This window comes from Centruroides vittatus, unplaced genomic scaffold (genome assembly GCF_030686945.1).
Source record: "Centruroides vittatus isolate TY-2023 unplaced genomic scaffold, ASM3068694v2 contig_3127, whole genome shotgun sequence".
NCBI classification, from domain to species: Eukaryota; Metazoa; Arthropoda; class Arachnida; order Scorpiones; family Buthidae; genus Centruroides; species Centruroides vittatus.
The window spans coordinates 923067-946537 of NW_027122015.1; the positions used below are offsets into that span (position 1 = coordinate 923067).

Below are 23471 nucleotides of genomic sequence, written 5' to 3' on the forward strand. Positions count from 1 at the left end.
CCATTTGATGTTAAAAACTATGAGTATTTTAGTGTCTAATTGAAAAAGTCGAATAAAAATAAACGTAAGTTTATGCGAATAATATAAATTTATTAAATTTTGCTGATAAGTATGTAAAAATTTTCCAGGGGCAGGTCCAAAAGGACCCACAGTGAACAAAATCAAAAATTGGGACCTTCCTGGAAAAAATTTTTTTGCAAGATAGTAGTCTACAATAATAAAATATTGAAACATTTTATAATGAAATCAATGCCATAAGTTGTATGGATTTATTAATTAACATGACGTAATAGAATGTGGTAGGCTGTATAGCTGGCTACAACTTAATAACTATAATTTATGGGTGAGGATGGAGAATATTGCCCTCTTATACCTATGATAAATTATGGAAACTTAGACAAATTTGAACCTGGATTCCCATAGCAGAAACTTACCATGCAGCCAGCTAACCAACCAATATTACAAAAACTAGGTCGTATTACAAGTGACCAGATTCTCTATATTTAAAATCAGTACATTTTTTTTATTTTTCACAGCCACGAAAAGAAACAGTTCCAATACTTTAGTAATCAAAATTTCTGTCATATACACAACTAAATAATATATTATTATTGTTTGTATTAATATTAAACATTGTACAGTGGCCCCTCGTTATATCGCGCTGTTATTTGGTCCGCCATATTTTAAAAGCACTTGAACTAATAAATTTTAAATTATCAATTGCCATTGAATTTCTTTTCGCAACGAAATACGATATTTTATTCCTACCATTGTGCTTGAAACTTCAACTGCAGGTGAAACAATAAATTCGTCAAGATCTAAATAAGCAAAACAGGTGGACAGATCAATTATCATTTGTTTCCTTTTGATATTAAAAGTTGTTTATTTATCGGTTTTAAGTACTGTCTCCTCATTTACAAGTTTCTGTGAATTTCAATTTCACACCTTTATGTAAATTGACTCAATAGTCCATTCACATAAAGGTGTGAAATTTCGAACTCACCGCAAAATGTGTAAGGAAAATTTTATTTCTGAACGGAAGTTCTAAAATTTTTATACAGTAGTAACTTTATTTTGCTTTATAGAGAACTTTTTAATTTTATAAATTTTATGTTCTATTATATGTTCAATATTTATTTTTTTAAATTTTCAATTACTGTATATTTTTATTGAAAAATATAAATTACACGCATTTTTAATTAATAAACGATTTATTATGAAATACTCTATAGTACTGTATAATAAAACCGCAACTGATATTTTCTTATATCGACAGTATGTCTTTAAATGCCATTGTTAAAGAAACAATAATGCTAAATGGACGTTCGTAGTATCGATGTTTACGTAAACGTCAATGATATAACCACGAATAAAATTCAGTATTAAAATAAGCTTTGTTTTTTATTATATATCAGAAACACTTGCTGATGAAAGAATAGAAGATAGAGATTCCATAGCGTGTATAATCTGTTTAGTAAAAGCCCAATTTTTAGTTCGCGTTTATTTTCCCCTCTCCCGACAAGCGCGATATAACGAGGGGCTACTGTGTTAAGGGATTATTTAACAGCCTGCTTCAGGATCCCATTCGATATTTTGGAATGGATTAAAAGATAATAGTATGTATTTTTCCACATGCTACAACTTTGTAATTGACAATGCTGTCCTACTTTCATTAGAGACTGAGAACACAACGGTTTCTCTAATAAAGAATTGGAGAGGAGGAAATTCACACCATTGTTTAGTACATACCTGATGTATCAGCAAAAAGTTTACATTGAATGTCCTATTATTTTTTGAAATAATTGGTCAGGGAGAGACTTCTGTTAACATGCTGTTTATAAATTGTCCATATATTCGAACAACTGTAGCAAAACACTAGCCATTTTCAAGCTTCATGGACATTGAGACTTTTTGATCAGTTTTAGTCAAGGACTATAACATACTCATACTAAAATTTCAGACAATTTCACTGAGGGCCAAAACCCTAGTTATATTACAATAAGGGCTCCTTTTGGTTGAAAATAATTAACACTCCTGCTTTATATTTTCTAAGCCATTAAGAAGCATCACCGCTGGTTTGCCTAATATTACAGAAAATGGTATCAAAAAATTAAAAAAAACCACAAAGTATAAAATATAGACAAATTTAATTAATGATGATAAATAAAGAGTACAATAGAAATGTTTAGCAGAAATCTTTATGAAATGATAAAAAAAATAATATTAGTGAGAACATAAAATTTCATTGCCTATTATAGTGAAATTGGCAGAAACAGTTAAAATTCCAATTTTCTAATAACTGCTTATAATAGGCAGGTAGATGTGTCGCCATAAGGCTAATGTTGGCAGTATTACATAGTAAATGACACTTGGAAACTGTACATATGATTATAAAAAGGATATGTTATCATTGACATTTTTCTATATATATAATATGGTTTCAACAAGTTGGTTGATTAACATTTTTTATGCAAGACAATGCATTATAAAGCTTATTACCAGTCTTAATTTTGCCTATCATAGGTCTCCCATAATGGAAAAACTTGTAGCTTAATATATGAACAGATAACCAGGCTTTCATATTATAACTTCAATACCAAAATAAAAATGAGAAATGATGACCTGTATGTAAAAACCTGGATATCTAGAATATTTCTTAGAATGATACTTTATTATGTGCTCATTTGGATATTTTGTTTTAATAATAATGAATTGATATTATATGTATATTTATAATATTTCTGATGTTTTTATTCAAAATGTTTCAATTAACACTGATATGCACAAAAATACACACTTTTCTTACTTATTCCAGCAATGTTTTTTCCGAATTACAAATGATTCCAGTTACATTTAATACAGTTGATAGAGCTGGAGGCCTTCTTCAAGTAAAAAGCCATTCTATTTATCAAACATTTGAAACATGGAGAACCATTCTACAAACATTATGGATTTCATTTTAAAAATTTACATTCTAAATTAACTGACAAATTAATTCAAAATTGTAAAATAAAGTAGAACATTAATAATAAAATAAGGATAAATATTAAAAATAATACAGTAAAATGTATATATCAGTGTTAATTGAAAAGTTCCAGTTTATTAATTAACGTTATAAAATGTTTGAAACTGATTAAAATAGAGATTTATTTTTAATTTGAAATTACAGTGGATAATTGGTTAGTGAACAGTGGTCTTGAAACAGATTATGTTTGTTAATTGATTACCCACTGTATAATAAATATTTAATTAAAGAAACATTTCAAATTTATACAAAAAAAAAAAAGAAAAAAAAAAACATTGTTAGAAATCAGTTGTTTGTAATTGATATATTTTTGGTCCTTTTTTCAATAAAAAACCTTGATTATTTAATGAAAATAAGAAATTATCAAAATCTGAAATCTGTAAATTTAATTCTTTGCAGATTTGTTTCATTTGTTGGGCAGTAAAATAAGAACTACAAGTCTGTTGTGATATTGCTGTTAAAGCTGATATGAACTTTTTAGCTTTAGAATTACTGCTCATCCCAGAACCATGTTGAGATCTCTGAAAATGCAACAATCCAAACTGATCTGAGTATGTATCAATCATACTAAATTTCATTAACTCTACAATATCCAAAGCATCCTGTTTAGTGCACTGATCTCGTAATTCAACTCGAGCTCTGGCTTCTGTTAATCTTTTCATTGATTCTAATTGTCTAGTTGTAATAGGCGTAGAATCTGATGTCTGATGATTTTTCCGAAGCTCCAAGTAAAAATGCTGCAAAATCTTTGCTGCATCATGTGTTAGTTTGGGTTTAATATTTTTTCGAGCATAAGCCACATATTTACGCAATAACTGATGAGGAATTGGATCACAGATTTCACCATGTTGAAACTTGAGACGATCTTCAAGTAAATTTTTATCATCCAAACTACTACAGTCAAGTCTACTCACAAAAGATATTTGAGATGAGGCTTTGGATAAAGCTGATGATTGCTGCAAACTTTCACTTTTGCCTGAATGCAGAGCAATCACATGTTTGGAAAGTTTGTCATCAAGTTCCTGTCAATAAAAAAATTGTTTCTGAATTATGTTTAAAATTAACAAAACTTAATGTAATTTTAAAATTTAGAGCTTTATTAATTCTTAAAGTTATTAAAAATCAAATAATGTAAGATTTTGTTTTATATAAAATTAATATATGCAGATTCATGTTTTTGACAGCCCAGTGCCACTAAATTTGATCTTAACCATGTTTCTCCAACTTTTGACATTCTAAACCAATGGTTTCCAACCTTTTTGTACCTGCGCCCCCCTTAAAAAAAAATTGTTGCGCCCCCTTAATTTTTCTAACAATCTAATTTCATAAATACTCAAAGCGCGCTCGGCTCCAAACGCGAAAGCGAGATGTTCTCGTTCCAGCAAGAGTATGGATGGATGTTTTAGCATTTGTACCCGAAAAATTCGCGGCGAGGATTGTGGATTACGTATACCTATTTTGCTGATTCATTTTTTTGACACCTATTCGATGTTTTTGGTTTGTATTCGAAAATGGTATTTTGGAAACAGCTGCATGCCCCCCTTACAACAGTCTCACGCCCCCTAGGGGGCACACCCCACAGGTTGGAAACCACTGTTCTAAACACAGAGTAGTACTGAATGTAGCATTCAGTAGTACTCTGTGTTTAGAATGTCAAAAGTCATTATGGTGAATACTCTAATTCGTATGTATTTTTCTTATGTAATATACTCCATATGGTTTAATTAATTAAAATTTGACTAAAACATTGTTCTTTATAGTAAGAACATATGTAAAACATTTGAATTATACTTGAATGCTTTCTGTTAATTGTAAAGTATCTAGACACCATTCAATGAAGCATAAATTTATGTGGGATTTCATTTAACAAGTACCTGCAGGCACTAAATGCCTACATAAAACAAGACCATACTGTATACAGTGGAACCTAGCTTAACGAGCACCTCACACAACGAGTATTTTGTATAACAAGCAAAACAAATTGTAAAACTTTGCATTGCTTAATGAGTGATGTTTCGCATAACGAGAGAAGAGGAGAGAAGAAGTCCCGAATGGTGCGCATGCAGCACGCTCCATCAGTCTGTGTTTAGCACTCATTCTGCTAGCATCTTAGCGTTGCTTGTGATCACATATTTTTCCAAACTTGTGTTCACACATTACTTATAAACATCAACAACCATAGCCTGTTACATAATAAACGCACCAAACGATATGCCAAATTCTTGGGTCATTAAATTTGATGACCGATTCCAAATTAAATTTTAGAAATGTCTGAACTAAAAATTAACTATTTATAATTATTAAATTTAATACGAGATGCAAACATAACTGCATACCTGTAGTCAAATTAATTAATTTCTAATATTCAATTATAGCCTTTACATAACCCAAGAATTTGGCATATCGTTTGGAGTGTTTATCAAACATATTAGCTGTTATTTTTCTTTGTTTCTGCAAATCAAATTCTCATTCCAGGATGGTTCATTTCGTGCTAGAAGAAGAGATGATGATTCACACTCCTTAACAGTGTATATTGTACTTGTTAAGCGAGGTTCCACTGTATATGTATATGTAATATTCAGATAACATTAGTAACTGGACAATATAATAGTTCAGTTGAACAAGAATCTCAGATTTTTTGAAATTTGAACACATGAAATTTTATGAAACAATACTCAGGCAATAGAACCAGTAATATCAGTTGATAACTGTAGAACTATTGAACTATTTTTACAATGTGAATTTGGTATAATTAAAATTTCAAGAAGATTATCAACTTCAACTATAGAGATTCTGACTACTACTTTCTTTAGCAAGAAAAGGATTGATTCATAAAATAACTACTTCAGTAGACAACTTAATCAATTATATACAACCTCGTACAACAGCTAAAATGTTTTTTGAACTAATGTTTTTGGTTATATTTAATGATCTTTGTCAGGTTTGCTAATCAAAATAAATAGATAAATAAAATAAAAATTATTTTGACAATTTTCTTGAATAGAAAACTTGACAAAGATCAATAAATATGACTGAAAATGTTATTAACCAGTTTTGTTGCTGTACAAGTTGCTTGTAGTTTATTGAGTGTAAATAATTAATTTGAAAGTTTAAAAGACTTTAGCTCTAAGACCTATAACTTTATCACTTATTACTGTGTTATTTTATGTTTATTATATTTCTTTGCAACTTTTTAATGTTGAAATATTGTTAAATCTTATGTTTCTCCTATCATATCTGTGGTGACAAATGTGTTATATTTCTAGAGCAACTGAGATTCGTTTTATTTTTAGTATTCTTGATGAGCATTACTTGTTTGAAAGCATTCTAAAGTTATAAACATTTAAAATTTAATTAATTAAAGAAATTTTAAAATTTCATTTACTTTTCATTATAGAGTTTCCAAGATTAAAAAATTTCCATTATCTCATAGTGTTTGTATTTATTATAATCAGGGCTTTGGAGTCGTGGAGTTTTAGTTGGAGTCTTCAAAACTCTGCCTACTCCGACTCCTTTTTACTTTCCCAACTTGTTGTGTATATAAAATGGAAAAGCATTGAAACTGTGTCAAATTTGACCCTTTGAGTTTTTTGCAAATCTGCACGTTTGGAGACCTCATGAACACAAAAAATGTCAAAGGGGAAAAATTAGTCTGTGAATGTCTGCGTGTGTATCTGTGTTGGCATCTAATTTGTTTAATTTCTTTATTCTCTGTTCTGAAATATTAAACAATATTTCAGAATGGGAAAAGTTTAAGAAACAAAATTTGGTATGGTAGCTTGTGTATAAAGGGGCTATTAAATTTATGTTTTTAATTAAAGGTTGACAGGGTAGAGACATAAAAGGGGTCATGTCATATCTCCAGAGTGATCAGACTTAATAAATATTTTACTCACTAGTGATCACAATTTTTTATAAAACTAGTCTCTATCCTCAAAATTAAGCTTGAGTTCTAATATGAGCACGGACAGAATAGGAAATCTTAAGAAATTTAAAGATGATTTTTACAATGCACTGGAAAAAGTAAATCACATTGACCATTCTTCAAATTTAGATGTTAAAATGACAATACTGCACTATCGAGACATTATCCGAAATACAGCATTGCCGCCAACCCAAGTTTCAGTAGTGTTTGTTTTCCACTCTTAAAATTATTAAATCTGATTTAAGATAAATAGAAACGATTCTTTTTTTAAGAAGTAATTGAGTTTATAAGAGATGAAAAATAATAAATTAAATAACATGGCAAAATAAACAACCTTTTTCTTTACAAGTCTAAATGTTTGTGTTTCATATTCTTGACTTTGGTTAATGTATGTGCATACTTGTATATTATGTACAACATTTTTATTAAACTAATTTGTTTGAGTACAAATGTATTTACTGTTTTTATTTATATATGTTTACCAGATACCATTGCCATCATCAAACAAGTCAATAAATATAAATTTATATATTAAGTAGACGTGTCAAATTTTAATGTTTAATTAATTTTTTAAAATCATTTTATTTTGTAGTTTTAAAAATGTAATCAGAATCATCGTCATTATTGCTTTCCCAGCTGTTATACAGTATAGGCATATAACAAGGAGAAAGAATGACGATCAGTCAAAAAATGACTTCCTCAGATTTTTGTTTTTTTTTTTACTCGGGAAACCTTGAAGTGTAGAGAAGTGCAAAAACATTCAAAGTTTTTTTCTGCATGCACAAATGTTAAAATGTGTGTTGGGGCACAACTTAGTTCAACCACTTTGAAGCTTAATAACTCCTGTGTTAAACAATCCAACTCTGATTCAAAAACCACAAAAGTTATTAAGCTTCAAATAGGGTGAACAAAATCATGCCCCACACATAATCTAACATCTGTACATACAGGAAAAAAAAAACCCCAAATCTTTTGCCTATCTTGACATTTCAAGATGCCTGAAGTCTGAAAATGTAAAAATTTGGAGAATGTCATTTTTTGACTGATCACTACACTTTCCTTCTGTAGGCGGTCACATCTGTCACTTTCCTTATACACAGTGTATATAACAGCTTGGAAAGGTAAAAATTATTGAATACATATTTATATATTGACTATGTCATTACTTAGAGGATGTTTTTAGCTTAGAACATAAAAACTTTTTTATTCCAATCTTTATTAGAACTCTATTTTTTGAAGCTTATATTCTGTGGTCATGTGACGATATCAGAATTCCTGAGCCTATTTTGTTAACAAGTCCAGCCTGGTCAGAGTCTGAGTTGGATGGTAAAGCAGCCAGTGTCAGTAGATTTTTACATGACTCCACAGCCCTGATTATAATATAATGTATATTCCTAACATGTTTATGAATACAGTGAGTGATTAGTTAACAAACAGTTTAAATTGCAAACAAATTGGACAACGTACTCTTTCATTAAAGATTTTTATGTTCAGACAAGAAACACATGTTCAGATAATGAACACCTCACAGAACAAACACAAGAAGAAGTGACAAGATTTGCAAAACTATATTTTACTGGCATCTGTGAATGGTTTATGGAATGAAACTTTCACATATATATAACCTTTTTTGCACTAGTTGATTTCTGTTTTCTGAATTTTTCTGTGCTTTTCTGAAATTTTTATTTAAAATAAACTATTATTATTATGTGACCTAAAAAGAGTGGCTGTCAAGAACTGTGTTCATTATAGAAAGTAAGCAAGAGATAATAGCCAAGGTAGAAAGTGGGCAGATGTCTGATGTTGTTAAACAGTATGGCTTCAACAAGTCCACAGTAGATACACTCTTAGCTGAAAAAGATATAATCAAAAAGACTCAAGCAGATAATGGAGTAACAAAAATCACATCTGAGAAACAAAGATGTGCCATCCATGAAAAAATAGAGAGCTTGCTTTTAATTTGTTATTACATGTAAATAAACGTAGTAAGAAATTATATAATTTTTATTTATTTTTTGAGGTCTCCAAAACAAATTCATCAAATTCCCATAAAAATCTATGGTAAATTGATAATCAGTTAACAAACAATTTGAGTAGCAAACATTGTCTTTGAATGGATTATGTTTGTTAACTGATCACCCACTGTATATCATATTGTTCTTTAAATTGTATGAAATGTGAATAAATCAAAATAAATTTACAAGGCTAATGTAGTTTTAGATATGTTAAATGAAAATTGAGAGTAATTGAATAACAAAGCAAGAAATTTTTTAAGCTAAAAACAAAAAAATTACCATTGGTTTTTTTGTTTTTTAAAATTTAATTATAAATTCTAATTATTCAGAATAACTAAAAGTAAAATGAAAAATTTTTCTACTGTAAAAACAGAAAATAATTACCTCATTAGGTTTATCTAAAAGAATAAATACTAAATCAAATCTTGACAGAAGTGCACTTCCCAGACGAATATTTTCTGAAACAGTTTTGGCTTTATTATAATGTCCACCAACTGGATTTGCTGCTGCTAAAATGGATGTTCTTGCTGGCAAACTGCATACCATACCACCTTTAGCAATACTAATTGTTTGCTGTTCCATTGCTTCTAACAATGCATGATGTTGATTATTCATTTTATCAAATTCATCAATACAACAACAGCCTTGATCTGCCAGAACTAATGCTCCAGCTTCTAAAGCATATTCACCATTTGCTCCTTCTTTGGTTAAAGTGACAGTTAATCCTGAAGTTGTTGTTGTATTTCCACATACATATACACCACGAGGAGCAATATTAGCACATGCTTGTAACATTTGGCTTTTTCCTAAACCAGGATCCCCAACAATCAGAACATGTATATCACCTCTTATTGGTATTTTCTTATCATCATTAAGAAACTTTTGTGATCCACCAATAAGACCTAAAACTAATCCAGCTTTTACCATTTCATGACCATATATAGTAGGACATAAGGAAGCAGCAAATAAACGAAATAAATTGTCTTCACTACATATAGCATTAATAGCACTTAAATCCTTTGCACTTAAATCAATACCAACTAAAGATAAATTATCACTGTATTTTTTTGAAGCATTATTTTCCCTACAATTTACAATGGAATTTACTGAAACATATAAGAGAAACATACATCTATCTTTATTGGATTGAAAATTATTATCTTGAGTATTCATAACATTCACAATTCCTGAAACTGTTACCACATCTCCAGGTACACAGCTGTCTACTAGATCATACAAGAGCTTGCATTCAATTGTCCTAGGAACACGACCACCTTCTCTTTGTTCATCAACAATAATTTCTTGAAGTCTGATTTTTTGCCAATCAACTGTTTTTGTTAACTCTGAATCTCGTAGAGGTAAAAACTGATGTGATCGACAACCTTTAGTTATACATTTTTTTGGAATGGTATATTTTCCATCTAATTGGGTAACAATTTGAGTAACCAAACAACTTTTGCATTCAAAAGCTAATTTTGTGCAATATGGTTTAATATTACTTACTCTTACAACAGTACCTTTAATGGAAACAAATTTTCCATAAGAATTTGCTTTGATTTGTTTAAGTGGAGTTAGAGGTTCAAAACCAACAAACCTTGCATGAATTTTTGGAATGTTACACTGCACAGAATCTGCACTTTTGTTAATCTCCTCAGAAAAAGATAGATTTACTGATAATTCTTCTTTAATTTCTTCAGTTATAATGTGATGCATTGCTAATCCAAAATATCCAATTACTGTTGCAGGTGAATCTCTTATATTATCAACAATATCAGGCCATTCTAGATTTAAGCTTTTATCTTTCAAAACATGGCTAATTTCAATAACAAAAGATCCTTTGGATTCAATACTGTCAGTGCCTATTTCTGTCTTTAATGTCTTACAATATGTTTCAACTAATTTTAATTTTTTAACTGTTTCACTGTTTGGTTTATATTCTTCATCTGATATATAAAGCTTCCATCCTGAATAAGGACCTGACTGAGGAGAAAAGTCTACTGTGTCAGTTTGCATTTGTTTCAAATTACCAGATGGATTTGATACAGTTAATAATTGCATAATACTGGATGTATTACTTGTATTTAATTTATCTTTAGAGGATCCAGGATTTTGTGGCAGATTCTTTTTCTTATATGGCTTCCATAAACCTGGATGTCCACCTCTTCTATTCCAGAAAGGTCTTCTTCCACCTTGTCCTCTATTCATACTTGTTATATTCTAAAATAAAATTATATATAAATAAATGAATTGCTAAACTTTTTTGGTCTAAAATAAATGTTTTAGATTAATATAGTTTGATATCTTAAATAAAATATTTCATAAATATTAAAAACAAATAATAATATTTGCTCTGACCTTTCAAGGCAATAAAAATATTAAGATAAAATTAATAAAAGTGAACCAAAATTTTATATTTATAATTTTGTATATATTTTTACAAATGCAAAAATTGTATGGGAAAAATGCCAAATGAAGCAACAAAAATGCTAGTACTAAATCTTTCTTATCTACTTTTTTTAAAAGATCTTATTGCTTTGAATCTAAAACATTGCTTACAAAAGTTATGCTATATATTTACTAAAAATATTAACTACGGAAAGTGCATTTCTATCAAAACATAAACTAAGAATTGAATCAAAATGTACAAGTCAATATTATTATTTCAGGAACCCCAAAAACATTTTATTGACTTGAAAAAAAAAAGAAAAAAATTGCACTCTCTCTTAGCAACCTTGGATACTGTCAGTTTGATACAACTGTATTTCAAAAATGAAACCTTGGACCTCCAATTTTTATTACATTTTAAATTTTGTCTCATATTATATAAAATGACAGAGTTTAATCAAAATCAACTGATCAGATTATCAGATTTTGAGTATGAACTCAATTCTATAAGTTACATAGAAGAGGTTTTGCTAATGCTCTGCCTCAATAAAATATGGCTGAAAAGATTTAAATAACTGAACCATATAAATAGCAACAACTGTAACTGAATATTCTTCTTCAAGGAAAAACTATAAGAATTCTAAAGAAAAACTCTTTCTGTATTAATCAGTATCAATATAAAATCATTCAATAAATAACTTATAACTTTTTGGCTTTAATTTCAAAATATAGACCTATATAGGTATATTATATTTTCATTGGAAAATTCAACTTGTGGCAGTCTTTAGGATTATAAACTATTTTTACATAACTGAAAAAATTTGACAGAAGCCGTTGTCTAGAAGCAACCCTTCCCAAAATTTGAATTCTTGTCCTCTGCATTACTGAATGATTTGCAGTAATAAAAATTTTAAATCAAAAAACTTAAAAATAATTATATTCTAAAACTGTTTAAAATTAGTATGTTCCTCTTTGTAAGGAATTAAAAATGTTTATATGACTTGAAGTGTATTACCAATGTATATTATGAGGGCGGTTCAATTTCTGTCTAGAATTTCAGTAACAGCAATAGAAGAATTGTCTGTGTTATCTAGTACCAATTTGTTTCTTTCTCTATGTTTCCCTTCCACATGATGGCACTTTTCTTGTTGTTTTGGCAATGATGCCTGCAAGACAAATATTTTGGTGACGTCAGAACCATTGCACGATTGAACTTTGACTTCAGAGTTTGACATATAGTGGCTCCAGTCTCCCAAGGTTTCCTTCAATGGGCAAAACAGGTGATAATCACAAGGTATCAGTTCAGGTCTTACAGTTAGGCCAGGCGATTCAGGATTTCCTAACCATCTGTTAATCATCTCCATTGCATGATAGCCATGCTCCAACACCAATCAAAAGACTTCTATTCTGTAGGAATAGCATCATTGCCAAGATGATGGGAGAAGTGTCATCATGTAAAGGAAAACATCTAGAGATACATAAATTGGGATCCTGTGACATATAAAGTTCCATCATTATTACTGAAATTGCAGAATAAAGTTGAATTGCCCTTGTATTTATTGAAATATATTTAATGTTCAGAATTGACACTACATGGCAGTAAATTAAATTATTTGTTAAATATATATAATAAAGTATCTCCCAACAAATAATTATGAAAAAGTCATTAAAATATTTTAGGTTTATCTGTTCAAACCAAATGTCAGGAAAATATTGGAACAGAATATCTCTTGTAAGGTAGTTCCTGGACCAATGATTCTTTTTCGCTTTTGTGCTCATACAGGAATGACCTAAAATCTTAGTAAGGTATCAATAATACTCAGTAAAAAGAATATCTTGCCCTTAGGAAGGGCAAGATATTCTCTCTGCTGAGCATTGTTGACACCTTATAAAATCTTTGTAGTTAAATAATAATTTAATAAATTAGAAGTTTAGATTTTAGATATTACATTTAAGTTTTTACATAATTATATATAAATAACATTAATTAATAATTAATTTTTAGGAAATTATGTAATAATGTTTATGCAGAATAAATTATCAAAATTCAGGATGTATACTAAAGTATCATAAAAGATGAATATCCCAAGAACAACATTGAAACTTAAATATTTCCATAATCACAATGTAAAGAAAGCATAAGATAAAATATGAGTGGAAAGCCAGCTTTCAAATTGAAATGGGTTATGTAAATAGATGGCTACTATGCAAGATTCTAGGGTATAATTTTAGACGTGTGTGAGGGGGCGGAACACCCCAAACTGTAGACCCTCCGTGCGATCAAATAATGTCTAATGAACCATACCCCTACGGGCGACCCTTTACAAGATATAGCGTAAGCAAAATGTCAGTTTTATTTTGTTTAACTTTTTTTTATATGCGTTACCTTGTTACACTTGTTTAGAACAAAAACAGTTAAGAAAAAAATGCATGATATAGATGATCGTAAACTTTTACTGTATTAATAAACTCACAACATCGATATAATTAAAAAAAAACTCTGAAACCTTTCAGTACAAATTTAAATTTAGCTCCCTCTCATCAACAAGTCGACAATTGTCCAACTATCAACTTTCACACGTAAAATAGATCAATATTCGCCCAATATTCGAAAGAAAGTACAAAAAAATTTACGAAGATTCACAAACAATATACTTGAATATATTTAATTTATTAAGTATTCCAAAATTTATATAATGTTTTTATGTTCGAACGTATGTATCAAACACTATACATAGTTTAAATGCTTTACATTCAATAAATAGAAGTTTACATTTCCATATCCGATTTTTCAGCACTCTTGGTTCGAAGGCCGGATGGCCGAGCGGTCAAGGCGGGCAGCTTACCGTTCTAGAGGACCCAGGCTCGAATCTGGACGGCTCGAAAAAACTTCTGGAAGTTTTCGGATGATGATCTGTCCAGATATATCCGGGTCACGCCCCTCACCACACGGCTACCCCATTGAGGGTCTGGCTGAACCCGTAATGGGCTTGCTAAGAGGCCCTCTTAGTGCCATAGGGCGGAAAGAGTTAAAAAAAAGTAAATATTACCTAGAGACTATGCGACAGTCTACTACTATGGATCATGATCAAAATCCAAGATGGTCGTTTATTGAGGCAACCACATTGTTCGTTTTCATTACGAAGCTGCTATATAGTGAGTACAAGTGTCTTTCGTATATTAAATATTCAGTCTGCTTAATTTAAAATTTATTTTGTATACTAGTACTTTCTATATATTAACAGGACTTATTATACTGGAAAATATGGATGCAGATATTTAGTCTTACAGATCAAAAATAATGTTCTTTAGTTCACCCGAACACATACACTTTAAACTTGTTTCGGACTTGTTCGTCCCTCCTCAGCCTCTTTAAACGACACTTTCTACAATTAACAATAAAAAACATTTCTTGGTACAATTATAACTAAAATTAGTTAAAAAACAAAACATTTTCCGACAATAAATTAAAAATTCTTACAAATTCTGTATAATTCTGTGTAAAAATATAATTAGGCAAACTAATAAAATGAATAACAACAATGGTAGAGAGATCCACCAATCATGGTTAAGCATTATAAAACGGGGGGGGAGAGGAAGAGGTGTAAAAGAAGTGATAGAAACGAATTAGAATAGAAATTAAGTAGAAAAGAATAAACAAAAAGAAGTAAGTCAATTGAAATAATAATATTTTAGATAATAATTAAATTTATCGTTTTAAACTGATTTTAATGTATAAAAATTAGGAATGTGTCAAATTGTATTATGATCGTAAGTTTAATTGGAAATGTAAAGAAGTTCGGAAATACAGAATTTGTAAGAATTTTTAATTTATTGTTGGGAAATGTTTTGTGTTTTTAACTAATTTTAGTTATAATTGTACCAAGAAATGTTTTTTATTGTTAATTGTAGAAAGTGTCGTTTAAAGGCCTGCTGAGGAGGGACGAACAAGTCCGAAACACAAGTTTAAAGTATTCAGGTAAACACATAATTTGTGTTCAGGTGAACTAAATAAAGAACGTTATTTTTATCTGTAAGACTAAATATCTGCATCCATATTTTCCAGTATAATAAGTCCTGTTAATATATAGAAAGTACTAGTATACAAAATAAATTTTAAATTAAGTTAAAAAAGGACACAAAGACATAATAATTATTCAGTCTGCTTATTCATGTCATCTTGTTTTGGTTGACAGTAACTAGAGCGAGTAGACTTTGCCTCTCAGTATTATAATTCCGTTTACTTTACAAGCAAGTATTAAACTTCTTTCAACAAAAATTAAGCTTCATATAACTTTGCATTATTATTATTATTTTTGAGATCCGTTTCTCGGACGGCTTTTTTTTTTCTCTCAACTCTTTCCGCCCTGTGGGTACTAAGAGGGCCTCTTTTAGTAGGCTCATTGTGGCTTTGGCCAGACCCACAATGGGGCGACCGGGTGGTGAGGGACGGGGCCCGACATAACCGAACGGACCACCCCCAAAAAATTCCTGGGGATTATTCGACCCGTTCGGATTCGATCCCGGGTCCGCCAGAGCGGTAGGCTGACACCTTGACCGCTCGGCCATCCGGCCGTCTCTCAGACGGTCTATCGTCACCTTGTAACTTTTATATTGACGTATTTAATTTTTAAATTTCATACATGTTATCTCTAATATGTGGTTCTGTAAACTTTTTGGAAAAGGCCCATATAGATAATTTTCTATATTTATTACAAGTGTATTTTTGCGTTAAATTTAACACTTGTAAAAATGTCGCAATAAATAATTGCTCGTTTTGTGTGTAAAAATTTTTCACCAGCGATTTTTCAAAATGTCGAGTGTAACTGAACAAACAACATGCATTAAATTGTGTTTTTTTTTTTTTCCAACGGAATTACTGCTACAAGAACATTGTAAATGTGCAATAAGCCATTGATGACGATAAATTATGAAAAACAAGACTTTTCAAATTGTACAAGATATTCGAAGAAGGGAGAGAATGCGTCGAAGACGAACCACACTTTAGTAGTACACTTCAACTGATGAACAAGTCATAGATTTGATGCTCAATGATCGTCGTCAGGGCCGGACAACTGGGGCAACCGCCCCGGGCTCCGCACTTAAGAGGATGCAGCATAATAATGTTTTATAACTAAAATGTAACAACTTGTATTTCTACGTAAAACTTCATTTTAAAATATAATTGTAAGGTACACTGGAAAAATCTCACGAATTTTGATTTCTTGATACAACTTTGCTACTAATTAATTTTATGAACTACAAAAAGAATGACTGTTTAATGTATAAATTCAAATATATTTGTTTTTATTAGTGTTCTATTAGTAGTTTTTTTATAACAGAATAATTACCTTAAAATTAATCAAAATAATAATAAAGAAAAAAATAGTTTTTATAATATAAATTGTAAGTTAGCAGTATGTAACCTACCAACAGAACTAGGCGCCAAGTCAGGTTGGTGTAGTTAACATAGCATAGGACATTTATACACTCGAGCATATTGTAAGCTAATAAATGTTTTAATCGAACAAATTTATGCTGCTTAATGGTACTTTTTCTTTTAATTTATAAAGATCGTGATAAAAATACAAATTATTTAAGTGGTAACCAGAAAAGAAAACGTGCCGAAAATAAAGATTTAGAAAGTCGTCAAAAAGAGTCTGTTAAAATATTTTAAAATTGATAACGAAGAAAACGATCTGGCTATAGCTAGCACTAGTGTACAAAATAAAGAAGAGTTACAAATTACATACAAAGAATTACCTTCATTATTGAATGAAGAAGGTAGAGAGCTATAAATGATGAAGAAGGTCAAGAATTTTTTTTCTTAGCGCAAGCGAAGAATTATCAACCATATTGGAAGACGATCCCGAAACATGGGCATCACACCCCTCTGAGAAAATCAGATTCTTATTAATTAATAACAACATTGTTCGAGTAACAAATTACGATTTTCCCATAGATGAACTAGGCAGAAAATTTAATGTATCTTATTATACAAAAGTACATTTAAATGGCGAAAAATATTGCAGAAACTGGCTTACCCTATGTTTTAATTTTGAATAGGTATTTTGTTTTTACTGCTATTTATGTCCTAACCGATTGTCAACATCATCTTTTGCATTAGTAAATTTTTTAAAATCTAAAATGGAAGCAAATAATATTTGTGAAAAAACTAATATTTCAAACAAGTTAAAAACCGTAAGAATAAGAAAACGTAAACGTTTACTTGATTACGAAGGAGAAAGAGCAGATGAATGTGTAAATGATCCAGAAAGAAACTTCTACAGAAATTATTTCTTAGCAATAACAGATCAAGCCATATCTTCATTACAAGAAAGATTTGAACAAATTGAAAATCATATTAATATTTTCGGTTTTCTTTACAATATTCCACTATTACGAACAATGAAAGACTTAAAAAGTTTTGCAGGATTTAGATTTAAAATTAAGGCATGATAATCGTGATATAAATGGAGCCGGTTTATAGGAAGAAATTAAATTTTTTGTTCGATCTCTACTAATGGTAAAAATGCAACACCAGTGGGGGAAGGTGGGGCAGGATGAGGACGTTAAGGTTTGAGAAGTCATAAGATGGAAACCGCTTTAATGAGAACAATAATTTTTTATTCTCAGCAACTACAACATTTGTAATATATAATACAAAATTTAATTTTTGAAAAACTTTTTAAAAACAAGAAAATTTAATATTTTAAAATTATATGTAAATGCACCATTTTGCCCCACGCATGGGGATGAGGATATTATTTTTATACACAAGAAGGGCAAATTAAAATTGTTAAACTGTCGTTTTCTTCAATATTGGCACAAGAACGGTGTGCCCATTTATCACAACGGCTACATTTATTATTATTTTCCGAATAAATAAATATAAAAGTTTTAACTTACTCGTATTTACTTACCAGACGATACCGTCACTTTGCGCATGCTCAGTTTCGCTATTTTGTAAGCAGACGATATTTTTTTCGATTGTTATTTTACATTTTATTTCTTGTTAAGATAGTATTTGAATTTAAAAAATGTTTTCATAAATAAAATAAAACGTAAAAACATAAATAATAAAGTAATACAGTATATACTATATAAATTTATTACAGTTAGTTATGATTTAAAAGTGGAATATTTTATTTTCTATAAAATGATCATTTTTAAAATTATTATTTTATATTCGAAAAGGTGATATAGAATTTTCAATGACAACGAATTTAAAACTAGTTCACTGCACTGTATTGCAGTGCCGTGAACCAGCAGCAGAATTCGTGGCCAACCTTGGGCAAAATGGTAGGGGCAAGATGGGGTACCACCATCTTGCCCCAACGTGCACTTTTCATACTGACTGCAAACACGGGTCAACTTTATTTTAAAACTAAACAATTTCGGTTTTAAAGGTTACTTCTAATACCATAATATCTTCATCTAAAAGGTAATGTAAAAGTTCACAATAATATTTATTTTGTAGAAACTTCGTAGCGGGCGTAAAATTAGATGAAGTATTGCTGAAACGTGGAAAACTGTCTTACTTCCAAACAAAGAGAGCGATTCGGACGTTCTCTCGTCTCGTGATCCCTTTTGAGGTTGACATTTAGTTCCCCAAATAACAGCTAGATGAAAGCGCGTTAACCACGAATATACAGGCGTCCCCGTCTTAAGCCGGATGCACACATGCAGCGCGGAAAAGCGGCAGAATGACGTCACTTTTTCTCGCCGCAGAAGTCGATTATGTGCCGCTTTTTTCGTGCCGCAAAAGTTGGTTGAATTGTATCTTTTGCGGCGACCGCCGCCAAGACGCGTTTCTATCAGCCAATAACAGTTTGTCTGGTAGTCACGTGAGAAAATACAACCACGTGATGTTTTAATGGCGGAAAGTTTGACGCGGTTAACAAACATCAGAATAAAGAGGAAAGGATAATAAATGTAACACAAATTCTACACAAATAATCATATATAATTTAATTCAAAGAACAAAACCGAATCTTACTCGAAATAGTATTCTTTATCAAGAGATTTTAATCGAGGAATAAGCCTATTTTGTACACCAGTTCTTTCTCGATCCAAGAAAATATCTCTAATCCAAAATCTTCGTTCGAATCTTCGACAAAATCTAGCTAAATAAAGCAAGCTGTACAAAACAAAATTTGTGAACACGTGGATATCGGCAGTGTCGGTATCGTTCGCCATCTCGAATACTGAACGCATGCGCGGAAATGTAAACGGATTGCCGCTTGTGTGGTTGTGCTGCCGCGCAGCGAAGACGCGTTTGCAACACTGTTTTTCCTTGCAGCGCCGCATGTGTGCATCCTCCTTTACCCCATGGCCTCATCTTGCACCGTCTTCCCCTACAGTGCTTGAATATACTGAGAAATATGCACGACTCTTTTCCAAATCTGGCCGTTTGTTTAAGAATATTATTATCAATTCCGATTTCAACAGCATCGGCAGAACGAAGTTTTTCTAAATTAAAACTAATTAAAAATTATTTACGGACAACAATGTCACAGGAACGATTAACAAATCAGACACTTTTATCTACTGAGCACGAAATATGTGAAAAATTAAATGCGATGATTTAATAAAAGGTTCTGCTGAAATAAAAGCCCGCAAAATTAATATTATATGAAATAGTGCAAAAGGTTCATTTCTTTTAAAAACAGATAAAAATAAATAAAAACAAACATATAATCTTAAAAAAGTATTTTTTTTACACTTATTGTTTTATAATTTCCGCAATTCTATTTAAATAAATTTTTGATCAGTTAACGTTAATTATTTTACTTATTAGTTTTTTTTACTAATACTTTAGTTTATTTTTAAAAGGGGCCCCGCAATTTCAGTTTTGCCCCGAGCCCCGCAAAAGCTAGGGGCGGCGCTGATCGTCGTTAACAATTAGGAACATTATTGAATGTGTTACAGTATCATTTGGGCTTGCGGCGCTTCGCTTCTCGAGACGCCTCGAAAATGTTAGATCTTTTCAAAAACAAAACGTGTTCGAGTGCGAAAGAAATGCTTTATCATAGCAAATCGTTCTTAAAACGTATCATTACGAGTGATGAAACGGCTTTTAACACCGAAATAGCTCGACAATGAAGTAAACGGCGCTCGAAAAGTGTGACGAGACTGAAAGACCAAGTCAAAGTCCGTAAAAAATCGAGATCGTGTTGACTGTTTTCTTCGATGGTCGTAGCGTTATGCATCACGAATTCCTTCCGACTGGCCAAACTGTTTTTTTTTTAACTCTTTCCGCCCTGTGGGCACTAAGAGGGCCTCTTTTAGAAGGCCCATTATGGATTTGGCCAGGCCTACAATGGGGCGACCGGGTGGTGAGGGACGAGGCCCGACATAACCGAACGGACCACTCCCCGAAAAATTCCTGGGGATTATTCGACCCGTTCGGATTCGATCCCGAATCTGTTAACAAAGAATATTATGTGAACGTTTTGCGTCGTTTGTATAAAGCAATCCATATTAACGATCTGATTTGTGGCGAGAAAACTCATGGATTTTTCGCATCACGCTAATGCACCTGTTTACAATGCTCTTGTTGTTCGTGAATTTTTGGCCAAAAATTCAACAAATACGGTTTCGCAAGTTCCGTATTCACCCGGTATGGCACCGTGTGAATTTTTGCCATTTCCCCAATTAAAATTTCCGCTTCGTGGGCAACGCTTTCCTATTCATATTTGTTGTCTGGGTTAATATGGAGGCTATTAGCTTCAGGCACTTTTTCCGCTGATGATGTGATCGTTCGATTCGTTTTTGCCGGCCGAAAGCTTACTGCTTGGCCATACGCGGGAAGCGGGTAATAATGCCTTCGTGGAGGTCTTTTAAGGGTAACTGGTCCCTATTCAGGCGTTATAGACGTGAAGACTCTACGTGAAAACTTTACGTGGACAACCCGTCTTGGAAAGGCGCGAATCCACGACCGAACTCCCAGTGTTCAGGGAATGGAACCGCTGGTCAACGTTTTGAGTTGATCGATGCCATAAATTTGCTGCGAAACTTGAAGGTATTTTACGAAAAAATAATTTATTTTAAAATTTACTACTGATTTATATTCCAAAAATCTAACGAATCATAAAAATTTATTTGCAAATTATTATATATTTCATTATTGTTTGGTAAGTAATTAAAGGTAATTTAATTTAGGGAATACTGCTAAATTATTAATTATTTTTATTGTGAAAAAATAATAATTAATTAAAATAATCTTTTTTTTTTTTTTAAATTTTTTTTTTTAAATTTTGAGAGCTGAATTTTGAGGCCTCCTTGATTTATGAGGCCCCAAGCGCGCGCCTCGTGCGCCTGTGCAGAAATTCGCCACTGTCCAGTGTTTATACATGTAAAACTTCTTTTTTAAGGAACAAATGTCAGTAGGTCAGAAAAATCTTACGGGCTATATTTTGGGGACTCATGGTCTACACCAGTGGTTCTCAACCTTTATTTACCCATTGACCCTTTTCCTCTTAATTTTTTTGTGGACCCCCATAGACATTGCACAGGAAAAAACCTTACATTTTTCACTAATAAAAAAATAAAGGAAAACATTCAAAAATATCACACGATGCTGGTGGTATAAGATTCTCCTAACAAACCCCGGCTTTGTAATCTCTCTTTGACCTTTGTTAATGAGATATATATGTCGTATACGTATTTAATATTTTAAATAATTTATATTTTAACCATTATGCGAGAAATAAGTAGTATAGAAATTGACAATACGTATACTGTAGAAATTTAGTTCTCAGTAAAACAATTGTTCTAAATTAGAATTACCCTATAGACCACTAAAATATCACCGTGAACCCCAATTCGGTATTTTTTTTTTTCTGTGAACCTTCAAGTGATGTTACACGGACCTTGGTTGAGAATCACTGGTCTACACAATCTGTTTTTTTTTTTTTTTTTTTTTTTTTTTATTGTAGTGTCTCTTCACTTTTAAGCATAAATCCTTTAGGTATATGATTTTAAATTTTACAAATGCGAGTATAAAAATTACAATTGTAATTGTTTAACTTTTTAGTTAATTTATTTTTACATTACGTTCTTTTTCCTTTTTCTTTTTAGCTTTGCAAGTGAGAATTCTTTGTTATTCTGTACAGAAGTCTTTAAAAAATAAAAGTGAAAATCGGAAATTTTTGGAGAGTAATTGTTGCTTTTAGCTATTAATTACTCATTTACTAAAACTAATTAAAGTTACTAAATAGAAAATATAACTGAATTAACTGAATATAAATAAAAAATATTACCAATTAGTTACAGGAGAGATAAGTAGTTACACTACATTTCTGTTAAAAATCTCTATAAAGTGCCTTCACTCCATAATTTATCTGGTAAATTAATATATCTATACGGTAACCATATTTTTTGGAAAAAATAAAGGACAAATCAAAAATTGCTTCATAGTAGAAAAAGCAGGTTGTATTTATTTGTTTCGCTAAAACTAAAAAGCTTTATAACATTTATTATAAAATATAAGTACAGTTATACATAGCATTTTAAGCATTTATTATTATTATTATTATATATCATATTATTATTTTATTTTAAAATGTTTTAATTTGATACTTATTCACTAGTTCATATATTATTTACTAATGAAAATACTCGTTTAGTGGGAGCATTAGATCCAAGAAGGCATAAGCAAAATTCAATGATTTTCTAAAATGGTTTTAAAAGTTATGTATTTATCTGTGAAATATTTAAAAATTCCAACCATCTACGTTGGAAAAAGTTATTTTTTGTCGACATTCTTAGATCTTTTTACTGGTGACATAACCTTTAACCAGTGGTGGTATTCAAATAATTTAATAACTGGCTCGCTGCCGCAATGACTGTTTTGAGTACAAAAACGATATAACGAAAGATAGTTTATTATTTCATGTAGTTAATACTTAAATAAGAATAATAAATGAGGTACATGAAACTAGATTATATTATTCTTTCATTAACATTTTAAAACTTTTATATTAAACATTATCTGACAAAAAATAATAAAACTGTTATTTAAGATACTTCAACATTTCTTCTTGATTGGCTTTCCTCACTTGCAATTTTTTTCGCATTTATCCGAGCATCATCGGCTATGAAGTTTATTCTTAACTAG

The 23471-nt window shown here is 30.8% G+C and overlaps 1 protein-coding gene across 4 annotated transcripts in view; it reads right to left on the reverse strand.

Moving 5' to 3' along the window:
- Nucleotides 1-3198: 3198 nt before the first annotated feature.
- The window catches only part of LOC136973284 (DNA helicase MCM8-like), a 48325-nt gene continuing 28052 nt past the window's right edge, over nucleotides 3199-23471 (reverse strand). For 2 of the 4 annotated variants that reach the window (XM_067268004.1, XM_067268006.1), the window contains 2 exons: nucleotides 9350-11182; nucleotides 3199-4047 (listed from right to left, as the gene is read on the reverse strand). In XM_067268004.1, coding sequence (XP_067124105.1) covers nucleotides 3304-4047; nucleotides 9350-11170 — 2565 coding nt within the window. In that variant the 5' untranslated portion in view covers nucleotides 11171-11182 and the 3' untranslated portion in view covers nucleotides 3199-3303. Of the gene's footprint in view, nucleotides 4048-9349; nucleotides 11183-12365; nucleotides 13164-13736; nucleotides 13866-23471 lie in introns of those variants that run through there. The other 2 variants (XM_067268003.1, XM_067268007.1) reach the window with 2 other exon arrangements.